The following is a 24,498-nucleotide window of genomic DNA, read 5'->3' on the forward strand; positions in this document are numbered from 1 at the left end:
ACTCACCTAGGGTGGAACTTCTGAAAACTGCTAGGGTTTGGCTGAACGTAGTTCTTGTTCCTCCATTCCTCTTTGCCTTAGAAGGTCTCGGATAAACTTTGAATTTTGGAGTTGAGAGGGCTCTTGGAGATCATCTCTGGCCAACTTGCTACCCAGGGGTCAGCTCTTCTCCAAGCCACTTAGCCTAGTGATAGTCTGGCCTCTACGTGTCCAGAACCAGGGACTGGAGCCTGCTACCACCCAGTAGACCACTCCAGAATGAAGTGTGGAATGGAGTGTAGAAGACAAATAGGGGAGTCTGTCCATTTGTTTTCTGGTCTTGTTCATATGAGGATTCAGAGCTTTATATACTGCCCCTTGGCAAGATTTCTTTTCTCCAGATGACTTATTCAGTTATTCCTCATATGGACAGGTGTTTGGACTCCTCTCCAGCCTTGCTGCCCTGTTCTTGAAAATATAGTGACTTGAGGGGACCATCACTCTCCAGAAGTGACCTGCTCTGACCATGGAAAAGTTCGGTCGGTGGGGCTTCCCCTTCCTTGTTCTAATTTCTATGTATCAAAGCCACCTGCTGGACGTGGTGGCTCACGCCTGTAATCCCAGCACTTTGGGAGGCCGATGCGGGCGGATCATGAGGTTAGGAGATCAAGATCATCCTGGCTAACACGGTGAAACCCCGTCTCTACCAAAAAATACAAAAAAAAAATTAGTCAGGCATGTTGGCTGGCGCCTGTAGTCCCAGCTCCTCGGGAGGCTGAGGCAGGAGAATGGTGTGAACCCGGGAGGCGGAGCTTGCAGTGAGCCGAGGGAGCCACTGCACTCCAGCCTGGGCGACAGAGCAAAACTCTGTCTCAAAAAAAAAAAAAAGAAAAGAAAATTGCCTAACCTCTTTGTGCCTCAGTTTCCTTATTGGGACAGTGGTGATAGTACTCATTCCTAAATTATTTCAATAATCTGCTGCTGTGTAAGAAAACTCCAAAACTTATTGCCTACAAAACATTGATCCATTATTTGTCATGATACCGTGAAAGAGATCAGTGGGTGGTTCTTCTGCTCCATATAGCATGGTCCGGAGTCACTGACACAGTTGCATTCGGCAGCTGAGCTGGGTTAGAAAGTCCAGGAAGGAAGGCCTCACTCATTCATCTAAGCCGTGTGTTTTTTTCTTGTCCACGCTTCCTCATCATTCTGTGGTCCATTCAAGCATTCTTACAGCATGGTGGCAGCTTTTCAGAGCAAAGCAGAAACTTGCTTGGCTTCTTAGGGATGAGAACTAGAATTAAATCCTAAGGCCCCCATCTGACCGAATAAATACACTCTTGGCCAACGGGAACCTAGAGAAACCTTAAAAACTGAGTTCCTGGCCATGATAGGAGGTCAAACATGCCTTGCTACATCCTTCTTCAGTTTAGACACAATATCTGACCAGCAGTAATGTTACAGTAGTGATCATATGACTGAATTCATGGCAATAAGATACCAAGTTATAAATAAGACCCAAGGCCATTCCAACCAAAAGTTAAGTCACATACCCCTACACTTAAAGAATAAACCATGTTCTAAGTGTCACAGGTTTTTCTTTTTCTCTAGCAGTTCAACAGGCACTGGCCCCAAGAAACAAGTGCTAAAACAATTGTAGTTCACCATTAGAACTTGACTAACTGATCCCCAACCCCTGGTCCACAAGTTGCAGCTGTAGCTTTGATTGGATGAGAGATGGATGTCAGTAATTTTCTCCTGATAAAAGACCACCAACCATGGGCTGGCTCTGACCAGTTAACAGGAGGCTGCACACGGAGTGCCTTCATGTCCCTGCTTCACCTATTGCTGTATAAGGCCTACCTGCAATGCATTTAAATGTTAAATCTCTGCTCCAGAGTGAATATGGGTCACATGTAATATGAGTGTTCAGTAGGCATGCATCAGGACCCTCTTTGTGAATATTCATAGCTCCTCCTGTAACCCTGCTTAGCTAATCTGTTCAGCATAAATTCCTGCCTTACCGTCTATTCCCTCAAAGTGCCTGCCTTTCGGGGTCTACCAGAGGCTATGCTTCCTCGCCTGCAGATGATCAGCCTGCAGGTTGCAACCCTTTATGAAAAATAAGATCTCCTTTCCAAATTCATAAATCGTGTGATTTTTAAGTTAACAGAGACCAAACCTGGAAATGGCACAGCATCACTTCTGTCTTATTCTGTTTGTCAAATAGTCACAAAGACAGCTCAGATTCAAGGGGAAGGGAAATAGACTCTGCTTGTTGGGAGAAGGGGCAGGAATGAGTGGTAACAATCTTTGGGATTCTCTACCATGTGTCTTGCAGGGTTGCTGTGAGAATTAAAGCAAGTTAATACATGCAAAACACTTACAACAAAGCCTGGTTCATCAGATATATAAAAGTTAGCTTTTATTTAGATTCAAACTGTTGATCAAACTCATAAAGTAAGGCAGAGACGAGGTTGGAGCCATGTTGCCTGCCCCTAGACTTCACTGTTTGATTGTGTTGAATGATTTGCTAAACCTTCACTGGGTAAGGTTCCACCCAGGGAATAAGGCCATCACTAGGGTATTTCCTGAATGGTTGAGCTAGCTCTTATCGTAGTCCTATAAGGTAGGTGTGGTTATTCTCAACTTACAAGGAGGAAACTGAGGCTCAGAGAGTGAAATATCTTTTCTAGTTACCAGCTAGAACCATCCTGGTTACTCACCAGAAATCTGCCATTTTTCTCTATCATGCAAGATCCTGTAATATGACATGCTAAAATTTAGACACCAGGTATTCATGGCAGACCTACCACCCACTAGTCTGGACTCCTAATCAAGAAAGGGAGTGAGAACTCTCTGAGAGGCTGGTCTCAGGGAGCCCTGCATACTCAGGCAATCATTGTTTTCTAGGTCTGCAACTTCCTTTTTATATTTTATATTAGATGCCTTTGCATGCTTCTTGAAGGTCTTTCATTTCAGAACCCATTCTAAGAATTATAAGTCTTATCTCTGAGCGTTTAGGCAGCATTGACAACCCTATCAACCACAGCAACTTCCATTTATCCAATGCTTAGTGAAACCACAGCCTCAAAGGACTACACCAAAAGCAGGAATAAAAGGGCTTCAATGATCTTCTCAAATCTATAGCTAGTAGGTGGTATAAATGGGACTTGAAGCCAGGTATTCTGGTTCCAAATATTATGGTTTTTTTTTTTTCTGAGACAGAGTTTGGCTCTGTAGCCCAGGCTGGAGTGCAGTGGCACGATCTCGGCTCACTGCAAGCTCCGCCTCCCAGGTTCACGCCATTCTCCTGCCTCAGCCTCCCAAGTAGCTGGGACTACAGGAGCACACCACCATGCCTGGCCAATTTTTTGTATTTTTTAGTAGAGACGGGGTTTCACCGTGTTAGCCTGGATGGTCTCGATCTCCTGACCTCATGATCCACCCACCTCGGCCTCCCAAAGTGCTGGGATTACAGGCGTGAGCCACCGCGCCCAGCCATATTATGGTTTTTTCCATTATAGTATAAAAGCTTTCATTCTACCTTCTTGAGCCCTACATTCTTCACCAGTACAATGGAAATTGATTGTGCCTGGCCTTGTAGAGATGTTATGTGAATGTTTATTGAACAAGTGGTTATTGAGCTTCTACTATGTGTCAGGCATTGTTCTGGATACTGAGACACAGAAATAAACAAGATAGACAAAAACTTGACCTTGGGCTTACAATCTAATAGGGAAGGCAGTCAATAAGCTCTTTGCCAATCCTCAGGCACTTTACAAAAACAATAAAGTATTTTTCCATTGAGGATCTAATACAAATCTGGGCCACACTATGCACTCATTCATTTCATTTATTTTTCTTCATTCATTCATTCATTCATTCATTCAATTATTCATGTAAGCATCTAATATTACTAGGTACCAATTATGTGTCAAGTACTGCTAGGTGATGGGAAAAGAGAAATAATAAGACATATTGAAACCCTACCTGAATGAGGTTTATGATCTAGAATGGAGAACCGACATTAAATTGAGGAGGTGTTATAAATAACAAGAGCAATATCAAAGCAGTAATATAATAATAGTAATGACATCCTCTTAGCTGGTTGAGTAACAATTTACATCTTAAGAAGGATGCACAATTAGGGTTTGCTAAATCAACTTGAGCTGGGTGGAAGTTATGAGGTCTAGAAGTGAAGGGCATCTGATACAGGGGCAGTCCTGTGAGCTGTGAGCACAAGATGAGCTCTGACACCTGATGGTATCTTCATCACACCCCCAGGTGGTGCTAAGATGAGGGCCATGGAAGATAGAGCCTGCCAAAGGTGTGAGGTTTTCTGGGCAGACATTAATGGCACAGCAGGGGGTTGTCCTAGCAGTCTCACTGAACTTGTGTCAGCCTTCAGGTGCTATCTGAGAGCGAGTACCTATTAGTCTTGGCCTGATGTCAGCCCTTCAGTTCTGTCATTTGAGAAATAGAGACAACCCAGGCATCTACTCCAGGTCAAGGACTCAGGAAGGAGTTTGGCTCTGTGTCTCCACCCAAATCTCATGTTGAATTGTAATCCCCAGTGTTGAAGGTGGGGCCTGGCGGGAGGTGATTGGATCATGGGAGCGGTTTCTCTAGTGGTTTAGCACCATCTTCTCAGTGCTGTCCTCAAAATAGAGAGTGAGTTCTCATGAGATCTGGTGGTTTAAAAGTGTGTGTGGCACCTCCCTGTTCTCTCTTTTGCTCCTGCTCTGGCCATGTTACATGACTCCCTGTTCGCCTTCTGCCATGATTGTAAGTTTCCTGAGGCCTCCTCAGAAGCGGAGTAGAGGTCAGCATCATGCTTCCTGTACAGCCTGCAGAACTATCAGCCAATTAAACCTCTTAAAAAAAAAAATCATACAGTCTCAGGTATTTCTTTATAGCAATGGGAGAATGGACTAACACAGAGTTCATGAAAGCAACATTTTGTTTTTTGTTTTTGTTTTTGACGTACAAGTTTGCTAAACAATGGGCTAGGAAATGAGAAGATTTCCTGCAGGCTGAAATATTCCTGTGACCTTCAAGCTATGGGATAGGATGACCTCTCTTTCTTCCCCTGAGGTTTCCTCTTTCTTAAAGATTTCTGGTTTCTGACTGTCCAATATTAATGTTCCACTCCTAGAAGTGCATGTGCTTTGCCATCCATCTTGTCTTCCTCTCCCCTAGTCCCAAGCTTTTACTCAATTACATCAAACTTTAAATCAATCTCCTATGGCTCCTTATTGCTGAGCTTCCCTCAATTATTCTCCTGGAAAAAAAAAACCCAGCATACAACAGAAACCTAGCCTACTCTCAAAGTGATTTTTAAATTGCCTCTTCTAGAATATAACGTTGCATCAACCATGGCAGGTGGGTGGGCGGGGGAAGTGTGGATTCCAAACTCCGCCTGCCATGCTCCCTCCCCTGCTTCTTCCAAGGCCCCCAGCCCTTGTTCCAGCATGGTGAGGATTTTCTTGGCCTCAGCTGATATTAGAACACGAGCCCTATCTAAGTGGCCTTTCTGCTTCCAGTCTGGTCCTGGCCAGCCCCTATCTGTGCTGCTGCAGGATGACTCTCCTCTTGGGGCTCTGATGGCCAAGTCTTAGCAACCCACAACTTTCACCGACCCCTATCGTAGCCCATGGAGTGAGGAACTAGATCCTGGGTGTGGCAGTGAAGCCCCTCTACAAGTGTCCTCTGGTCCCACATCTGCGTTTTGTGTTCCCACCTGTAGGATGAGCATCCTATGCCGTACGCTTCAGAGACTATGGGCTCCCCACTGGGTGTGGGCTGCCAGACACACAGCATCCAGGAACCTTCCACCCCATCCCTAGGTTCATTCTGAACACATCTTCCAAGAACCTCCAATATGCCAGGGCCTCTTCAGAGGCCAGTGTGGGGCTCAGTGGCCCTTTCTAGAAGAGGAAGCCCTTGACCTGGCCTCCCCCTTCTCCTGGTCATCCAAAGAACCCTCTAGGACTGTGACCCTGCTGCATTTCTTTCTTTTTTTGGTTTTAGTTTTTCTTTGCTTGTTTAAATTTTTAAAATACTTTAAAATACGGACTTACATGAAGATAATCTCAACGTGAGAAATTACAATAACACAGAAAAAAATGCAAGCTGACTCTCACCAGCTCACTCCCCTGCCCTACATCCCTGCCCCGTGGCTCTGATTTGTCTTATTCATATTCTCAAAAGCTCAAAAATAAATTATTTCTGTCTTATTTCACTTTTTTTTTTTTACAATGAAAGTTATACTTGCACATAGTTTGAAGAATCGAGTTCTACACGGCTTATCACGAGGCAGCAAATTCTTCCTCTGCCATTGCCTGAATCTGTCACCATGTTCTATGCTCTCAGATGAGGTTTCTTATCATTTTTTAAAGATATTTATTTCTAATTAGTATGCTTATGTTACTCTTTTTTGATTTTACATTTTAGTCATTGTCTATGGATTTCCTAGCATGTGTGGTGAGACTTTGTTTTCTGCCCCTTCTCCACCCACATCACCCCCGCACCCACCGCCACCCGACCACACACCTTCCCAAACCTCTACGGTAATTTTGGTTATCTCAGTTAGTATTTAGTGTTTATACTCCCATCCTGGGGAATTTATTTCAAGCATTTCTCTAAAGACTCCTTTCCCTTCATTTCTCTCTTCTCTCTTTCTAAAACTCCTTCTATTCGGACGTTGAGTTGTCTCCCTTATTGTCCTCTTCTTCCTAGGAGTGTCAAGTTTTCATCAGACCTTCTTTGGAGTTTTTTATTCATAATATCTTATTTCTGACTTCTGGGGATGGGTTCCACCTCTGACTCTTCCGTATTTACAGATTCTCTCTGAGGATATTACAGTAGTTTTGTATAACAATTTTCCTCCCCCTGCACACTATCTGCTGCCTGCAACTTGCTTTTTGTTTTCTTCCTGTTTTTGTCTCGGTTCCTCAAATGAGAGTCTTTCCTCGAATGTCTGCTGCACTAGGCCTATCACTCCCACTTGGGAACGGTTCTCTATGGAGCTAACTGTGTGGTGTCTGAGGACAGGGAGGGCATACACAGGGAGGTCCACCTCAGCCATTTTACTGGAGAACCTCTGGAGAAAGTTACTGGAGAAAATTCATCAGTTTCCTTCCTGGGGGCTACTACTGACTGCTGGAGCTTGGGAACCAAATGTGGATGGAGACTGGGGGCTAAGCAACTGGTCTGCACATTGATGTTCACCCAACCTTCCTGTTCTCTAAGATATTCCACCAAGAACAGGGCCAGAGTCCCCAGTCTGAAGGACTCCCTCTTGTGCTCAGAGAATACAACTCCAGCCTTACAGCTGAGTGGGGGCAGGCAGTCACCTCCTGGCACTGGATTGTTCAGAAAATCTGAGATATAACTGCTTTTTTTTGGTATTTCTTTTTGGAGACGGAGTCTTGCTCTATTGCCCAGACTGAAGCGCAGTGGCGCAATCTCGTGTCAACCTCCACCTCCCAGGTTCAAGCAATTCTCCTGCCTCAGCCGCCTGAGTAGCTATGATTACAGGCATGTGCCAGCATGCCCAGCTAATTTTTGTGTTTTTAGTAGAAACGGGGTTTCACCATATTGGTCAGGCTGGTCTCGAACTCCTGACCTCAAGTGATCTGCCTGCCTTGGCCTCCCAAAGTGCTGGGATTAGAGGCATGAGCCACTGCGCCCGGCCCTAACTGCCTTTTTCTAAGTTAACCTTCACCCAGTGCTCCTGTCCTAAGCTCCTTTTTTGCCCTCATTTCCAGAGATGTCTAGTCCTACCAAGCCCCAAGTCTTTGAGGAGTTTTGTTTTGCAAACCAGACAGCTTCCGTGCTCTCCTTTGTGCTGGCTTGGGATTTAGCTGTCTTGGATCAGCTGAATAGATCAGCAGCCTCTCCCTCATCTGTTTTCCTGCATCCAGAACGCTGTCTCCCCTCATGTTCTTTCCATCTAGTTGTGCTCGTGCCTTTAAAAACATCCCTTTAGTGCTGTATCTTGAAGTCTTGTGATGCAGAGAAGCCAAATGTGACTTTTAAATGTCACCCTTAACTGGAAGTTTGAATTTGAGTTTTGGTTTTCTCATTAACTGCAGAGGTATTACGCAGTATGTATGTGTGTGTATGTGTGTGTGTGTGTGTGTGATCCTTGCTCTCTCATGCCTGCACACTCTCCTCAATGTCATTTTGTTATTAACTTGTCTTTTTTGCTTTAGCATTATTGACAGTGAATTGATCTCTGATTTCATTTTTTTGAAAAAGTTTTTTTTTTTAAGTGAAAACAATGAGTGTTCTTTGTTTATGTCTTCCTCAAAGCTGTGTCATTAGGAGCAGTAAAGTTCACAGCTGCTCTCTTTTCTCAGTAGGTTATCTATATTGGGAACTATATCTCTCTGTTCCCCTTTTTTCTTAGCATCTTGAATTCTACTTTATTTGATGTTACTAAATGTGCTTTCTTTTTGCTCACATTTACTTTCTTACCTTTTTTTTTTTGTTCTTTTGCTTTTTAATCTTTTTGTTTATTCCTCTCTCTTTATTAGACCCAGTTCACACTTCCTATTTTAAGGGATAGATGAATCTAACCTATTCACATTTATTATGAGAAACAAAATGTTTGTACCTTCTTTTGCTCTCTTATTTATTTTTTACTTGTCTTCCTTTCTTTTTTTTTTTTTTTTTTTCCTTTCCCCCATTTTGTCCCATTTGCTCAATTGATCACATTTAATTTTTTACTTTTTTTTTGGTCTTAGGTTTTGGGAGTTATACTTTCCATGTCTATTCTGTTCCATTTCTATACAAAGCCAAGAAACCCACAACAAATAAAGGACCAAGATAACTAGACTTAAAGTGAGTTCCCAACAGTGGAAATAGACCAGGCTGATCAACAAAGAATGTGGCAGGAGTTTTCATGACTCAACATTCCAAGCACAAGCTAAAATCACTAAGGTTTAAAAAACCTGGAAGCCTTTACTTGTGAAACTGTGGGATCTGTCTGCTGGAAACCCTCAGGGACAGGTGCTGGGAAAAGCTGGAGGAACAAGGGCGCACTTTCAGGCTCTGCTGTGACATGCCTTTGCCTGATCTTTCCATCTGAGCTGACACAAGCTGCTTCCTCTTTCTCCGTCTTGAACTGTCTTGTCTGTATGCTCTCTGTCCTCTGCTGACCCTCCTGCCAGCAAGATGGGGAGAAGGGAAGAGATAGGGCTTTGGAGAGAGAACAAGGAATGTGGGCTGGGAGTGATTCTCCTCCTGTGTTGTGAGCTCTGCGCAGCATCAAGTGTGGCTGGATATCCCTCTTCCCGACAGTTACATCTGCTGGTGCAGCCCGTCCTACAGGGGCGTGCTGACCGCCTGGGCCCCCTGTCACTGAGAACAGTGAGCAGAGCATATTTTTCCAGGAACCAGATATTGAGAATTAGTCTATTACATGCAGTTCATGCAATTAAACAGAAATTTGTGAGGCTATTTTGCCGGCAGCTGTGCAAGTTTGAGATCATACTGATAAGCTGAATGAATCAAAATTGACCGACATTTGCCTTGAGATTGGGAACCTGGGCAGTGGGGTGCCATAGAAGCCAGGCTTTGTTGGGGGATATGGGGAGAAGTTTTAATGTCCCAAGAGGCATTGGGAGCGAGTGCCAGCCAGACCCAGAAAGATCACAAGAGCTCTGAGAGCAAATGCTGGCACCTGCTGGGAGACACTGACCCCTCTCATGATCCAGCTTGCTCCCTACAATAAATGCCCTGGTCCAGTTTGGATTGGGCTTGAGGGCTGCTCTTGTGTGCAGGCTGTTGACTGTGGATGTCCATGCCTCCGTTTTATTAGTTGCTTCCACCAGAGGATGCGGAGGTCTGGAAAACGTGGCAGGGGAGGGAGAGGAGTGTCTGGCTCAGAAATTTCAGGAGAGAGAGGTTCCTTATGGAGCTAGTTGATGGGTGAGGGCTCCCAGGGCCACCTCAAGGCTCACTATAAGGAATACGTGGGGATGCCTGTGGCAGAGGAGGCTCTGTCCATGTGTGGCCTGGGTGGCCTCAGGGTCATGAGAACCCAGGCTCTCCCAGCATCACAAATCCTGCTCCCAGGAGGCAGTGCTGTGGGCCTGGCCAGGAGGAGGGTGACAGTAAGGCTCCAGGCAGGGCTCTGAAAGGCTGGGGGCAACTCTGGCAACTCTGTTCACAGTAATCAGACTGACAGGTCACCAACAGGTCAGCCAGGAAAGCCAAGACACTGTTGAAGGGCCAAGGCTGGTCTACAAAACTGGGAGGCCAGAAGGAAATGACTGTGGGGAACCAGAAGCATGCCCAGCCTAGGGGTGAGCCTGGGGGGCAGTTGGGGGCCAGGTGAGGGCAGGGCTGGGTGGGCTTGTGGGCTCAGATTTGAGTATCCAGTGTGTTAGGATTTGTACCCAGTTATGTGTATGTTATACAATTGAACCCCAGCTCATCCCTGTGATGGAGGTAATATTGTCTCCATTTTACAATTGATACAATCTAAAGTTAAAAAAAAAAAATGGACTCCCTCCAAGCCATTGTAAACAAATGTGAACCTGAAACAGCCAATCCTTCAAGATGAGTCCCCAGGGGCTAACTGGGCCTAAATTTAAAATAGGGCCAAGTGGACTTTGGATGACTAGGGATCACACATGTACTCTGCCTTCCCCTAAAGACCAGACTCCTGTTTAACTTTGGGACTTTCAGAGCTCACCTGAACCAGCCAATCAGAGTTCACCTGAACCAACCAATCAGCACTCACCTTCCAGTGCTCGGCGGTATCAATCCTCAGAACTAAATGAGTCTGAATCCTTCATTTGCATAAACAGACTTGATTGGGAACCTGGGCTGGCATGTTTGCTATAAAACCCTCCCTTATGTTTTCTGGAACACACCTTCACCTTTTACAGGGAAGCTGCGTGTCCCCAGTTTGCAAACTGTTCACTGGAATAAAGTCTCTTTCCTCCATGTTCCATTTCAGAAAACTTTTGTTCACACTGCACAGCTGGCATGCTAGGTCTCGTTCAGATGTAGCTGATTCCAGAGTTCCTATCCGGCTCACTTAACTGCTCAGAGTTCTCCTTTCTCATACAGTCAAGAAGGCTGGACAACATAGGGGTTTTCTGAATCCACCTTCATGATTTTTGTCATACTCATGTTTCATCTGTGCTATTATTTGTGTAAAAGTTTTCCTGAAGCAGTCTTCTAATTAATTTATTTTTATTGTGGTAATGTATGTGTAACACAAAGTCTACTATTTGAACCACTCTTAAGTATATAGGTAAGTGCCATTAAGCGCATTCACGTTGCTGTGAAACACTTTTTGGTTTTAATGTCAATACACAGTATTTTAGAAAGGAAAACTGATATCTCTACCACAAGTGGGAACCAGAATTACTTTCCATAGAGGTAGCTATTGGAATGAACAGAATGAAGGCAGAAAGTTATTCATGAGCAGCCAGTTCCTGTTGCACTGAAGGCTCTAAGTAAGATGAGGCCTGTTCCCCTTTCACCCCCATGCCCCCATATTTCGTTTAAAAGGAGGATCCAAGTGTTTGAGAAGTGTCAAAGGTAGGCTCACAGGGTTGACACTTCATCCTTGACATGCTCAGAAGAACTGAAAGAGGAGAGAAAGGGACATTTTCTCATGCCCAGCTCCCCCTTCACTCCTTGCCCATCCCAGAGTCCCCTCTCTGCCCCCACACTGTGGGGATGGCTGGGATGTGAACCAGGCCCCTTCCCAGCAAGATTTTGTGACCTGTGACCCCAAACAAGGGGATCTGCCAACTCTGACTTGGACCCGTGACTAGGAGCAGCTTTTGGGACAAGTCCTTTAAGGTTCATTCCCATTTTCTGCCCAAGAGATCCCCTTTCTCTCTCTGAAACCCATCACAGGGACTGGATTGCCCAAGTGCTTCTGGCTCAAGTGTCTTGGATGGCAGCACACAGAGTATCTTATTACGACGTTTGCATGGGCTGCTGTGTGACGAGGCTACACTGTGGTGGGTGGGGCTACTAGCTGCTCTGAGGGAGTAAACTTAGTGCAATTTGGATGGAAAGGCAGACATTTAAAGCACCTGCTTAAAATGTAGGTCTCACAGTTCTAGACACAGAAACCCTATGTGGGATAGGCACAAGGGCTTCAGAGTGAGCCAGGTTCCAGTTTGAGGCTAGATGTGTCTGGTGATCTTTCCTGCAAGATAGAAGTAATGAAATGTGTGCATGTACATCTTTCTTGGAAGCATGAAGGGGCCAAAAAGACATGGAAGAGTTGTTTTCTTAAGTTGGGCAGGGACGTTCTCTATCAACATTTTAAGGAAACATTTTCATTGCAGAAGTTGTGGACATGTTCCAGTAAAACAGCCTGTGATACCAGGAACATGGGGGATAAGAATGAAAATTACTTGGAAATCCTGGCAAAACATCACTGTGATGGAGTCAGTGACTCTGTGCCTTCCTCCCTTCTCCTGGGCATGGTCTTCCCTCTTGTGGAGCCCTGCTGTGATGCCCATGGCAGACCGCACATGCACTTCTCACCTGGGGCTTGATCTCATCTTTGTCCTTGTAGTAGAAAAGCTGATCCCCACGCAGCACAAACCAGCGCTGCTGCCAGTTCTTCATGATGCTCCTCTGCTTCTTCAGCCAGCCCGCCTTCAGCACAGGGCCCAGCCTGTGAGGGCATGGCGTCCGCCCGGGGCTCCGGCTCTGCTCCCCCATCACCAGGCTCTTGGAGCGGGCTGAAAGCCAAGGACACACACAGTGAGCATGAAGGCAGCGTGCCTGCTATCAGTCCTGCCCCCATCCCAGTGTCCTAGCTGCTCGTGACTGAAGCATGGGAGCCCAGGCCAGCAGGATGTGAGCAGCTGGGCCTACTTCCCCTTGGCATTGAAGGGGCATGGGTTGGAGCATCTGTGCAGCAGCCCGCAGTGATCCCCCTGGGGTAGGGGTACAGCCTGCCCACCTAGTTAGTTTCTGCTCTGTCCCTGGGATCCTGGGTTCTTCATTCCTCTAGGTTTGTTCATCCATGCATCCATGTATCCATCCATGCATCCATCCATGAATCCATGGATTCATCCATCCACTCGTTCATTTGTTCAATGATTAATTAATTCATTCAGCCATTGTTTACTGATTTCTTACTATGTGCACAGAACCGTTCCAGTTTTCCAGGGGACAAAGTAGTGAAATGAAAAACAGATAAACATCTGTATCCTCCTGGAGCTCACAGTCTAGCAGGATTCTTGTTGCTCAGGTCCAGAGGGAGCTGGCCCCACCCAGATCTGGCTTCTGCTTAGTCCCTCTCCTGTGGAGGCATCAGACCCCCCAAAGCCTTTGTATTTGTTCTCTGGGACCATCCCAAAGTGGGACCTCTGCTTCAGCTGTTTGCTGTGGCTTGTTGGTGGCTGACTGGGAGGGCAGAGGGGCCAGCACTCCTACCCCAGAGCTTCTGAGCACCCGTGAGCCCTGCAGGTCCTTCTGGTTGATGGTGCTGAGCCACACCCTGCCAAGGTTGGTGCTGCCCTTCACAGAGACGACTGAATTCTTGTCCCCTCTGCCCTTACCCCTTCCCCTTCTGTCCCCCTCCTTCACTCTCCCCTGTCCCCAGGGAAGCTCCTCTCCTCTCTCTGGCCAGTATCAAGGCCATTGCCACAGTGATCAGTAGGAGGGGCCATCTTGAACTCTGGAGAAATAATTCTGACTTCAAATGTAATCACACCTGTAATTCTTAGACCATGGATCCTAACTTGTGATTGAAAGCACAGTGCCTGTGACCTACAGTTCTTGCACTGTATCTGTGATTCTGTGTATGTGTGTGTGTAAGCTCTTCCCACTACACTAGTGACTGCAATTCTCTAAGCCTGGCCTACTTCTGCCCACATGTTCCCACTAGCCTGGACTTTTTTTCCATCCCTCTCCCATCCATACCCTGGCATTAGCCACATGGTGAGCTTCTACACATCCTTCAAGAGCCAACTCAAAGGACACATCCTCCATGGAGCCTTCCTTCTGAATCTCCTACAAATAGTCACTCCCTCCCCTACCAGGACAGGTGGCCCATGGCTGGTGATTATCTGTGTGATTGCTTTTCTGCCACTCTGAACTGAAGGGTGGGGACTGGAGGAGATGATGTCTTACCTAGTTCTACATGCATGTCCTCATCACTGTGGGGGGCAGGGAATAGACATAAGTCATGGTGGTCAAATATCACTGAATACTTAGGGTCATCCTTATTGTTAGATATTTTTTGTATCTTAACATTACATTAAATATTACATAGCACTCAGGCAGTGTCTGAGGATACATTATAGCCTGGTGTGTTGGGAGAAAAGCTGAGTGTTGGGAGAGAAGTTGAGGCAGGGCTTGCAACATGTCCAGGGTCCAGGGTCTAAAACCCCTTGTGGCCTTTGCAATATGTCTAGACTTGCTGGCTCCTTGCTTCTAGCACTCCCATTATCTCAAGTAGCCATATGTTTCAAAGAAAATGCTAAACCATCACAGTTGTAGCTCATTCACTTGATATACTGCTTCCTTTCAACCCCCACCTCCTTACCACCTGTTTCTTTGTTTGATCAGCAATAAATAGTGTGGGCTCCCAGAGTTCTGGGCCTTCACAGCCTCCATACTAGCGTTGGCCCCCTGGTCCCACTTTCTCTCTCAACTTGTCTTTTCTCATTCCTTTGACTCTGCCGGACTTCGTAGCCCCCACGGCCTGGTGTTGAGTCCAATCACCCCAACACTGGTGTTCACACCTTCACCTCAAGTGTCATACAGCCTGGGGTATAATACTGAATCCATCACTTTTACACAGGCCCCTGCTCTGGAAGGGGTTGGCTCATGGACAACAGCAGCATTCACGGGAGGCCTCATCTCTTCTCTCTGGCACCCAAGTAGCTGTGATAGATCTATGGGTACCACTAGCCAGCCTGGTGTCAGACCCCTTACGTCCTCACCCACTCTGCCTTGATTCCCTGTTGCCATCCCTCTGCTGCTGGAGAGGTTAGGGTTGAATGCTCTAGCCTTGCCTTGGCTGTGTTTTGGCCCAGAGAGGAAGTGGGTTGTTTGCATGCTTGCTCCTGCCCACTGAAGCTGGATTGGTGATTCCTCAGGACAGTGTGTTTTTTCTAGAGACTAAAGGGAAGGCAATTCAGGGAGCTGAATGTGGATCACATGGCCCAGGCCTTTCAAGGAAAACAGCCCCCTCTGAAGCCCAACAGTGCCCTGAACCTGGGCTTGAGCTTCACCTTATCTGTGTTTCAGAATGATCGGCACTTTTGTTCCCTCCCCTCTGTGGGGTTGATCCCCACGCTTGTTCATGTGGATTTAGAGTGTGCTTCCCTCCTTTATTTCTATGACTGGTTACTATCCCTGCAAATGGACACACCATACATTGCCTTTAGATTTTCACATTGATGGGTATTGGCATTCTCCTCAATGTGAGGTATTTAATTAAAAAGATGTTGGAACCCAACTGAAGAAATACAGGCTTTGGACTAAGGCTTGGTTTGCATCACTGCCAGTTCTGTGAACCCTCTGTGCCTCAGTTTTCCAGTCAGAAAACTGGGCCCATATGAGATGACAACATCTCACCTAGCAGGACAAGCTGGCAAAGGGGAGACACCATAACTGCAGAGTGCTTAGATGTACAGGTGCCTAGCAACGGGTTACTATGGTGATGAGGATTAGGATAATGGAGATGGTGCAGTGGATGTCTCCATGCAGAATTTGTGTCCTAAAGCTGGGCTCCCAGCAGCGAGGTCACAGAGCAGAGAATGGACCGCTCTCTGGCCCCTGGCCCTTTAAATGCCACTACACACTGCCTTCTAGAGATGGCGTGTGGCTATATTCCACCACACAATTATGCCAGTGTGCCACTTTCCCCATCACCACCAACATGAAATAGTATAATTTGAGCATTCCTACTCCATAATTTAGTAGGTATAAAATGACACATAGTTATTATCTTAGCTGTTCTGATTAATCAGCTGGAACATCTTTGCATCGGCTTTTACTAATTGTATGAGACATTTGCTCACTCCCTTTGCCTATTTAGCTGATTGCCCACAGCAGGAGGAGCACCAGGTCAAACTCAGTGGCATAAAAACCCGGAGTCCTGGAGGCCCAGAGCTACCGGGCCCCCTTTTTCTCTCCACAGGAGCCCCAGTCCTTTCCTGCAAGTCTTCCTACAGCCTGGAATTTCCAGACACCTGTATTTCCAGACACTTGTAGCACCCTATCCCGCATCTGTGCTGCACAGCCCTGGTTGCTCTGCGACCTCAGCAGCCCTGTGTGGAGGACAAAGACTTGGAAGAAACCACCCTGCCCAGATGAGGGTGAGCTGAGCCTCTGATGAGACAGGTGGGGTTGTGTCAGAAGTGCCAGAACAGCATCAGAAGAACCCTTTCTGCTCCAGGGCTGCCCCCTCCCCTTCTCCATCTCAAGCCAGTGAAGGGCTGAGCAGGGCTGGATTCAGCAGCATTCGCCAGTCCCTTTCCAGGGTGGGGGCTGCATCAGGCCCTGTGAGGTGGAGCTGACAAGGATTATCAGGACTGCTGGGCTCGAGTGGAGCCTGGCCAGGGAACTGAGGAGGACAGGGACAGGTGTGCCCCTCTGGTTACTGAGTTTTCTTATCTGGGTCTCAACTTGCTCATCTCTAAAATTCCTTTAATGAGTTGAGAATTGCTGGCCAAATTAGGTCACCAGTGCCTGGGCTTTTGTTGTTTAATTACGTGAGATTCCTACCATGAGACTCGACAGATGTTGTTTCCCCTGGCGGTGAGGAGTCTCTGGAGCAGGTGGGTTGGCTCAGGCCTCCACTGTCTATTCTTGAATTTTCCTTTATCTCTTATCACAGAATCTTCAAGGGCTATGGAGAACCTTTTGTCCTTCCACAGATGTTTGCAGAGCACTCTTTGGGGTCTTCAAGAGGGACTGAAGTCATGGAATGTTCTAGAGCTACATCCCTGATTCTGTCTCTTGTCTTCTATTATGACAGGGCCTGAAGCTGGCTCATTAAATGCACCTGCTCTTCCTTCCGCATCCCCCATAGCATCCTGTGCAGGGCTGGCGCACGTTAGGAGCTCAAAAAAAAAACTCGGTGACTTATCAGCACAGTTTAACTCCTCTGAGCGCTGCTGCACCCTCTGTCCCGGTGGTGGACAATGTCTGTGAGGTGCTCTCTGTCCAGCCATGCCTGCCCCAAGAAGGGTGAGCTCCCTGTGCATAGGACCATGGATGCTGAGCCTGGCCAAGAGCAGGACCTTGTGCTATCAATATGTGGCTGACTGCAGGACTGGCCTGTAGTCAATGTGGCAAGACAAAGAAGGTGGGCACATTCTGTGCCCTGATGCCCAAGGCCCAGGCATCAGAACTCCTGAGAGCTTCAGGTAAGGAGGGAGTAGCTACAGGGGGCCATGTTCACTGGGGCAAGGGAGCCGGTAGGCAGTAAGCTCTGGGTGGTCTCTATTTCAGCAGATGCAGGCATCCTCGAGGGTCCCACCTGCCCCACCCTGGAGGAGAGGAAAGGCTGGCTCCAGCCCCTCTGACAGGGAGGCACTTACTGCAAATGCTACTGAAGTTGCCAAACCAGCCTGGGATTTTCCCCAGCTGATCAATCATATTAGGCTGATGGAGCTTCTTGAAAGGAAAATAATCATTGCTATGATTTATTAATAACCACTGTTCCTGTCATCAGCACTTCCTTTAATCAATTTATTTGGTCCTGTTAATATTTAAACCAGGCCTCAGGTCAAACAGCTCTGGCATTCTAAGTCTCCAGAACGGATCCAAGTTTCTGGAGGGGCCCCAGGAGCAGGCCCCAGGCAAGCTCAGGACCCAGGAAGGAGGAGGGTGCCCTTCGCTCTCCAACCTCCCCAAAGGTGGCTCTTCCACGCACACGAAGGACCATCCATTCACTCATCCATTTATTCCAAATCTATGGAACTCCTCCAGGTACAGAGCCCAATTGACTTGATGGTGTTCCCCGTGGGGTCCCCCAGTCTGGCAGGGGAAGTAAATCACAACCACCACATAGGGATGAAAGAGCACAGGCCTGTGGGGCAGGAAAAGGCTATGGATGCTGACCCTGAGGTGCCCACCCTTCTGCTGTAGACCTCTGCTGAAGTCCCTCCACCCCTGCAGAGGAAGCCCCCAGGCCGGGCCTCGAAGGATACTAGAGTGTGGGATGACCTCAGGGGAGGTGGGGCTCAGGCTTGGGAAGAAGAAACTAGCCTGGCACTTGCAATCTCTTGGCTCACATGAGTGCATGTACCAAGGGGCCGCTGTCACCTCCTCTTGCTGACAGGCACATCTTGAGAGGGTGGCCCACACACCTGCCTCTCCTTCCTCACCCGGCAGTCCCCACCAACTCCTTGCATTTGGAGATTTTGGCCTCTCCTGATATTGCTCTGACCAAATCCAACCTGAATTGGATCGCAGGGTCTCATCCTCCAGTGCCCTGTGGTGGCTCAGACACTGTTAATCACTCTCTGCTTCTGGAAGCTCTTCCTTCCTCCCTCTCTGCGGAGCCCAAATACCAGTGTTTTTGCCCAAGTTTCTTTCCACCTCCCCAGCCTGCTTCTGGCCTCAACTTCCTCCATCCTCCCAAATCCTGCTGTTGCCCAGGGTTGTCCCAGCTGTCTGTATTTCGTTATGAATCCCAGGGCGTTATTTCTGCCCGGATCTTACTCAGGAGCTTCAGATTCATGTGTCAAACCATCTGCAGGACACTCCAGAGAAATGTCTCATGGTTATCTGGGCCTATGTCCAAATTCAACATGTCTCTCCCCAGCCCACTCCTCCTCCCCATTCTCATCCAGGGCTCCACGACCAACCAGACTTAACAGCTTGGACATGTTCAGACAAATCCCTCCCCATCAAGCCCTAGAGTCCCTTAGTTTCCAAATCTGAAGATTTTCTCTGTGCATTCTGCCTTCTTTTCATCTCCCTTTTACTGAACCCGTTTGTATATAACCATCCCTTGCCTGGGCTACTTCCTGACTCTTAGCTCCTGCCTTCCACAAGATTCTCCAAAATAGATATGCAGCTACTAAGGGAGCTACACACAGATCTTCCTATGCAGAGTTCTAAAAAGTCTTACTCTTCACAGAAGTAGTTATGGTATTTACTACGCACAGAGGAAAATCCAGCCCCAGCCTGGCAATCGCCACCCTTCCGCAGCACAGGATTTTCCTCTGTGTAGCTCCCTCCACACTGCACCCCACAGGCATGTACAATATTATGTGTCAATTATAAACAAAATTTTCAAAAGCAGGTAAACCACACCAAGGGAAGAGAGTTAAGGTTGCAGTGTCTTGGGTGGAGAGGTGAGGGTACACAAGGGCCACTTTACAGAGAGAGGGTAGGGATGACAGGAGGGGGAGTACAGCAAAGGAGCCCGGAGAACTCTTTCAGGAATGTTCCCTGCAAGCAGGAGAGAAGCGGGGAGTGTGCTGGAGGGGAGGGTGGCATGGAGGGGCAGGGTGCCCCTTGCTAGCATGGGAGGGACCTGAGCCGGTTTAAGTGCATTTGGACTGGCAGAGGTGGAGGCTGTGGGTGAGGGTCGGGTGGGGTGATGAGTCAAGAGGGAGCTTCCTGGGAGGTGACAGGACATGGAGCCTGAGCTCAGGTGGTTGGAGGTTAGCATGAGATGGCAAGACACTCTCCTCGGCTGTGGCAGGGGGCAAGGAGGTGCTCTGTAGCAGGAATGAGGCCTTCCTCTGCTCCAAAGTGCCCCACCAGCTGTGGCCCTACCTGCTGGGATTAGAGAGCCTACCTGTTCACCATAACCCTCCTTGTGCTCATTCTGACAATGTCCCCTTCCCATGCCTCTATATTGCTGCTGCCCTGACCTGCATCTGTGCCAGGGTGCCCATAAACCCTTGGGTGGCCTGGTCCAGACTGTGCAGGTCGCGCTGAGCCCCGCCATCTGGCCTGTGAGGGAGGAAGTGGGCTGCACGCCTTCCCAGTCACTGAGGATGGTAGCCTTTGCGCTTGCTGCATGACTCTGGCCTGGCCATCCTGGTAACGCTGGAGGTGGACATGGGCGTATGGCTTCCTCTTGGGGTGAGATGAGAGAAAGAAGAAACTCAGCGCATGGGCAGGGTGGGGCTGGGGTGGGTGGGCAATGGAAGGGATGGACTTGCACAAGAGCCTGTGACGGCCAGAGCTAGGGCCAGGTGGGTGACCTGAATAGTTTCACTTATTTCTCAGAGCATAAGAGAAATAATCTCAGCCAGTGAATACCCCATCCTCAGACCTTCCTTGCTCCCATCTGCTTTGTTTCTCACCTGAGTTACTGCTGCAGCCTCTTCAAAACAGGGCAGGCAGCAAGAGTTCTTAAGTGTGGGACTTAGATCATGTTTCTCCCTATGAAAACCCTGCAGGCTTCTGAGCTCGCTCAGATCTGACACTATGGCCTATGAGGGTCCTGGGGACTGGCCACATGGCCTCTCGGCCTCCTCTGTCCTATCCTGTCCTGGCCTCACTGTCCCCTGCTGTTCCTGCAGACATGTGCCCAGCATCTGGCTCTACACCTGCCATATGCCCTCTGCTCACTGGGCCCTCCTGGATGCCCTAGGGTTCCTCTCTCAGCCCCTTCACTCTTTACTGAAACATCACTTTTTCAACGACGCCTCTCTTACCACTCTTTAGAAACTATCCCCCACCGCTCCATTTCTCCTTCCTGCTTTACCTCAACATTTACTTCGATTATATTATAGAAATGGAATAAAGTTAGTTGCAGAACAATATGCAAAATATAAAACTACAGTAGTCTCCCCTTATCCAAGGGGGGATATGTTCTTAGACCCCCAGTGGATGTTCCAGATCCCCTGGGGATGCCTGGAACTGCAGGTAGTACTGAACCCTGTATACAGTTTTTCCTGTACATACATATCTATGACAAAATTTAATTAATAAATTGGCACCACACTCTTGTGCTCTGGAACCGTTATTAAGTGTGGGTTACTGGACGACAAGCACTGTGATACAGCAACAGTGCATCTGATAGCTGAGATGGCTACTAAGTGACAACAGGCAGGTAGCTTAGACAGTGTGGAGACGCTGGACAAAGGGAGGATTCATGTGCTGGGCAAGACAGAATGGGACAGCGGGAGAGTCCACCGTGCTACTCAGAACAGCATACAATTTAAAACTTTTGAATTGTTTATTTCTGGACTGTGGGTGTCCATGGGTAACTGAAACTACAAACATGATACTGTGGATATGGAGGAACCACTTTAAATAAAAAGGAAAGAAAAACAAAATTCCTAAACAAAAGACATTGCAATGTATTCTCAGTGGGTGCTGGTGATCGTACACAGTTAGGTCTGGAAGGAACACATCCCGCCTAGAACGGTGATAATGTTCCTAAAGGGAAGCCCAGAGCTGTTATATTGTACATTTCATGAAGGGAATGAATTTTTTGATTATATAAATTACAATTAAAAGTTTTAAATGAAAGAGCTCTTTTGGAGTGGAGCTGGATCCCCTTACAGGACATCTAAAATAGCAATTAAAGGATCATTATTTGATACACGCTTATGAGTATTTATCTGAGACAAGCATCACACTAGGCTCTGGACCGCAACAAGCAAGAAGGACAGAGCCTCTGCCTGCATGGAGCTCCCGAGTTAGTGGGAGAGACTAACACTGATCAGCTCACAACAAACAGGCCAGGATGCTGGTGGAAGCCTGGACCAAGCCCATCTGTGGTCCTTCCATGGGACCACCGTCAGGGAACTGTGAGTGAGCATGCTGTTCCCTCCCTGCAGGTGAGCTGCTTGGGTGAGCCTGGGACTCCAGCCTGCCTCCTCCATCCTGTCTCTCTCTTGCCAACCAGGGGCTCAGTGAGGGTGTGTGGATCACTCATGGGCCCAGCCCTGCACTGACAGAGCACCTGGCAGCTGCCAAAGCTCAGACATTGCTCTCTGAGATCACATGGATCATGACGGAGCTCTGCCCAAATTCTCTTGGATCCCTTTTCCTGTGTCTATTCCCCTCCCCACCCCCAACTGTGCTGTCCTTCCAACAGTCTTCCCAGGGGTGGGTGGTGGTTTCTCAGGATTGCTGGCAGGTTTTGGAAGACTGGCCTTGGGCTACTGGGGCCTGTTTTGTCCGTGTACTGGGAGGGCTGGGAGTGCCTAGGAGTTTATATCATCCAACGCCCCCACCCCCAACCTAGGAGCTTGAAAATCCCTAATCAACCTTATTTCTAGCTAGGTACAGGAGTGTACTTCACACTTCAGTTGGGGGCTTGGGCTGAGACCTCCCTTTCCTGTTACACCTGAAAGGGTAACAGGACCTTGCTCATGTCCTGCTTTCGGATCCCCTCCCCCACCCCCCAACTGTGTCCCCTGAGGGTCTCGTTAATGGATTACTGCATGTGAATCACTATCTCAGGGTCTGCTTTGGTTTGGAGATCCCCACTGAACATATTCGATTGTTTTCAGGGCCTTTTGAATAAACTGTGGCAGCCTTTGTGTGCCTTTGGGCAGCTGCTGGGCTCTCAGCTCTGGAGATGCTCCCTGGGGTGAGGCGCCCTGCAGCAAGCCAGGGATGTTTCCTATCTGCAGCTCTGTGAGTGCAGCCCCTAGAGCATGGAGAAGTGGCTGCAGGACAGGAGAGCTAAAACGCAATTGATTTATAAAAGTCAATGAGATTTTAAAGCCGGGCTGGGAAAAGAGCAAGATGGATCTCAGAGCTGAATTGATTTAAAGGGTAAGTATTGAGGCCAACAGACTGATTGAGGAGAGAGAGATGAGGTATTGGAAGAGGCACTCTGAAGGGGTGGGAAGAGATGGTTTCATAAAGTTAATGCGATTTGCTGCCAAGGCCAAAGGGGACCTCCTTCAGGGTCCCACACTGTCCTGGGAATTCTGCATGAGCATCAGATGATTTATTACCTAATGGTTCTTGAGTGCCCCTACTTTTAAAAACTTGTTTTTATATATATATATATGTATGTATAATTTTATTTATTTATTTATTTTTGAGATAGGGTCTTGCTGTGTCACCCAGGCTGAAGTGAAGTGGCACGATCATAGCTCACTGCTGGCTCAAACTCCTAGGTTCAGATGATTCTCCTACCTCAGCCTTCTGAGTAGGTGAGATTACAGGTGTGTATGACCATGCCTGGCTAATTTTTTTTTTTTAGTAGAGATGGGGTCTTGCTATGTTGCCCAGGTTGCTCTCGAACTCCTGGCCTTCAGCAATCCTCCTGCCTCGGCTTCCCAAAGTGCTGGAATTACAGGCATGAGCCACTACACCCAGCTTAATTTGTGACTTGCATTCTGCCTAGCTCTAATTGGCCACCTGTTTGTTCCTAGGTCTCCATCTAAGAGGTCTAGAGAATGAGCCAGGCCCTCCTAATGAGCCTCACCTCGGCGTGAAGAACTAAAACCAGTAAAGTGCACAGCCTATCCATTCCTGCCCCCAGGAATGAAAATATTAATTTTTAAATAGTGATTAGGTAGATTAGAGAGTTTGGAGTTTTTTTCATAGTGAATACCTCAGCGATTTAAAAATCAATATAAAAGATTGCATTCTTGAAAGTTATTTTAATCAGTGCTTCCTGGGTCTGCCTCCTGGCTCAGCTGAGGCTGGTCTTCAGCAAGGGTGGTGGGAAGCCAGGAGACACCCGAAGTGTTTGCTCTTTACTTCCATGCAGGATGCAGCCCTAGCTTCAAGTGGATCTGGTGTTCATTTATCCATTCTTGAGATTATGGGGCCTCCTGTATGCCCACCTGCGAGAGCCACTGCATATGGAGATACAAGACACACACCTGCCCTGGCAGAGCTCACGGGGGACGGATGCCCCAGCACCAGATCTTGCTGTCACATATAAAGGGAGAGGGGAGTGTGAAGGCAGCAGCAGCGAGGCAGTTGGGCTTGGGGTGGGGCTGGCTGGAGGGGGCAGGGAGCCTGGGTGAGGTGAGGAGGGACAAATAAATGTGGTGAGCCTCACTTAGGGGTGGAGTGTGCCCAGCAGGGGAACAGGAAGATGCAGAGAGTGAGAGGGTGAGTCCAGACCAGGAAGTCTGGCTCCACTCCCAGGCTTTCCACCCTGACTCTCATAGGACCCACGCTCCTGCCTTAGGAGAGACCATATCCCAAGCCTCTGCCAGACTAATGAAAACCCACCCTCTGAGAAAGAGCAGCCTGTTGGACCTCTTCCAACTGCTGCCTTCAACCCATTCTGGGGTCTCTCTTGCTGTGGCTCCTTGGAAGAGACCGTGCCCCCTTTTTAGGGTGTAGACAGTTTTCGCTACAGCCTTAGCCATCAGAGACATGGGTCTGATGTGGCTGTGATGTGGAGGGCCTCTGTGAGCCGGTGCCCAGCTTCCTCCCTCTCACACCACACACCTGGGTCTCTCCAAGCTGACAGGTCCCGCACGGACCACTGTGCCACACCTCCACCCCCGTATGTCTGCCTTTCCCTTTCCCTGGACTCATGACTCTGCTGGTGAATCCTGACTCACTTTTGAAGCATCAGTGTCAGTGCAGTTACTTCCTAAGGTATGAAGACCC

The 24,498-nt window shown here is 47.9% G+C and overlaps 1 protein-coding gene and 1 long non-coding RNA gene across 48 annotated transcripts in view; one reads left to right on the top strand and one right to left on the bottom strand.

The window, feature by feature from the left end:
* The window catches only part of ARHGAP22 (Rho GTPase activating protein 22), a 210,414-nt gene that overhangs the window by 126,542 nt on the left and 59,374 nt on the right, over positions 1-24,498 (bottom strand). For all 47 annotated transcript variants that reach the window (XR_012417719.1, XR_012417711.1, XR_012417723.1 and 44 more), the window contains one exon: positions 12,511-12,710. Coding sequence is in view for 20 of the 47 variants with exons in the window: in XM_074001590.1 (XP_073857691.1) it covers positions 12,511-12,710 (200 nt within the window). In the remaining 27 variants the exon portion in view is untranslated. The remainder of the gene's footprint in view (positions 1-12,510; positions 12,711-24,498) is intronic.
* LOC123575560 (uncharacterized) overlaps positions 22,549-24,498 on the top strand; it is a 42,108-nt gene continuing 40,158 nt past the window's right edge. Inside the window, exon 1 of the long non-coding RNA XR_006700871.2 lies at positions 22,549-22,689. This is a non-coding gene — a long non-coding RNA (uncharacterized lncRNA). The remainder of the gene's footprint in view (positions 22,690-24,498) is intronic.

This window comes from Macaca fascicularis, chromosome 9, assembly GCF_037993035.2.
Source record: "Macaca fascicularis isolate 582-1 chromosome 9, T2T-MFA8v1.1".
NCBI classification, from domain to species: Eukaryota; Metazoa; Chordata; class Mammalia; order Primates; family Cercopithecidae; genus Macaca; species Macaca fascicularis.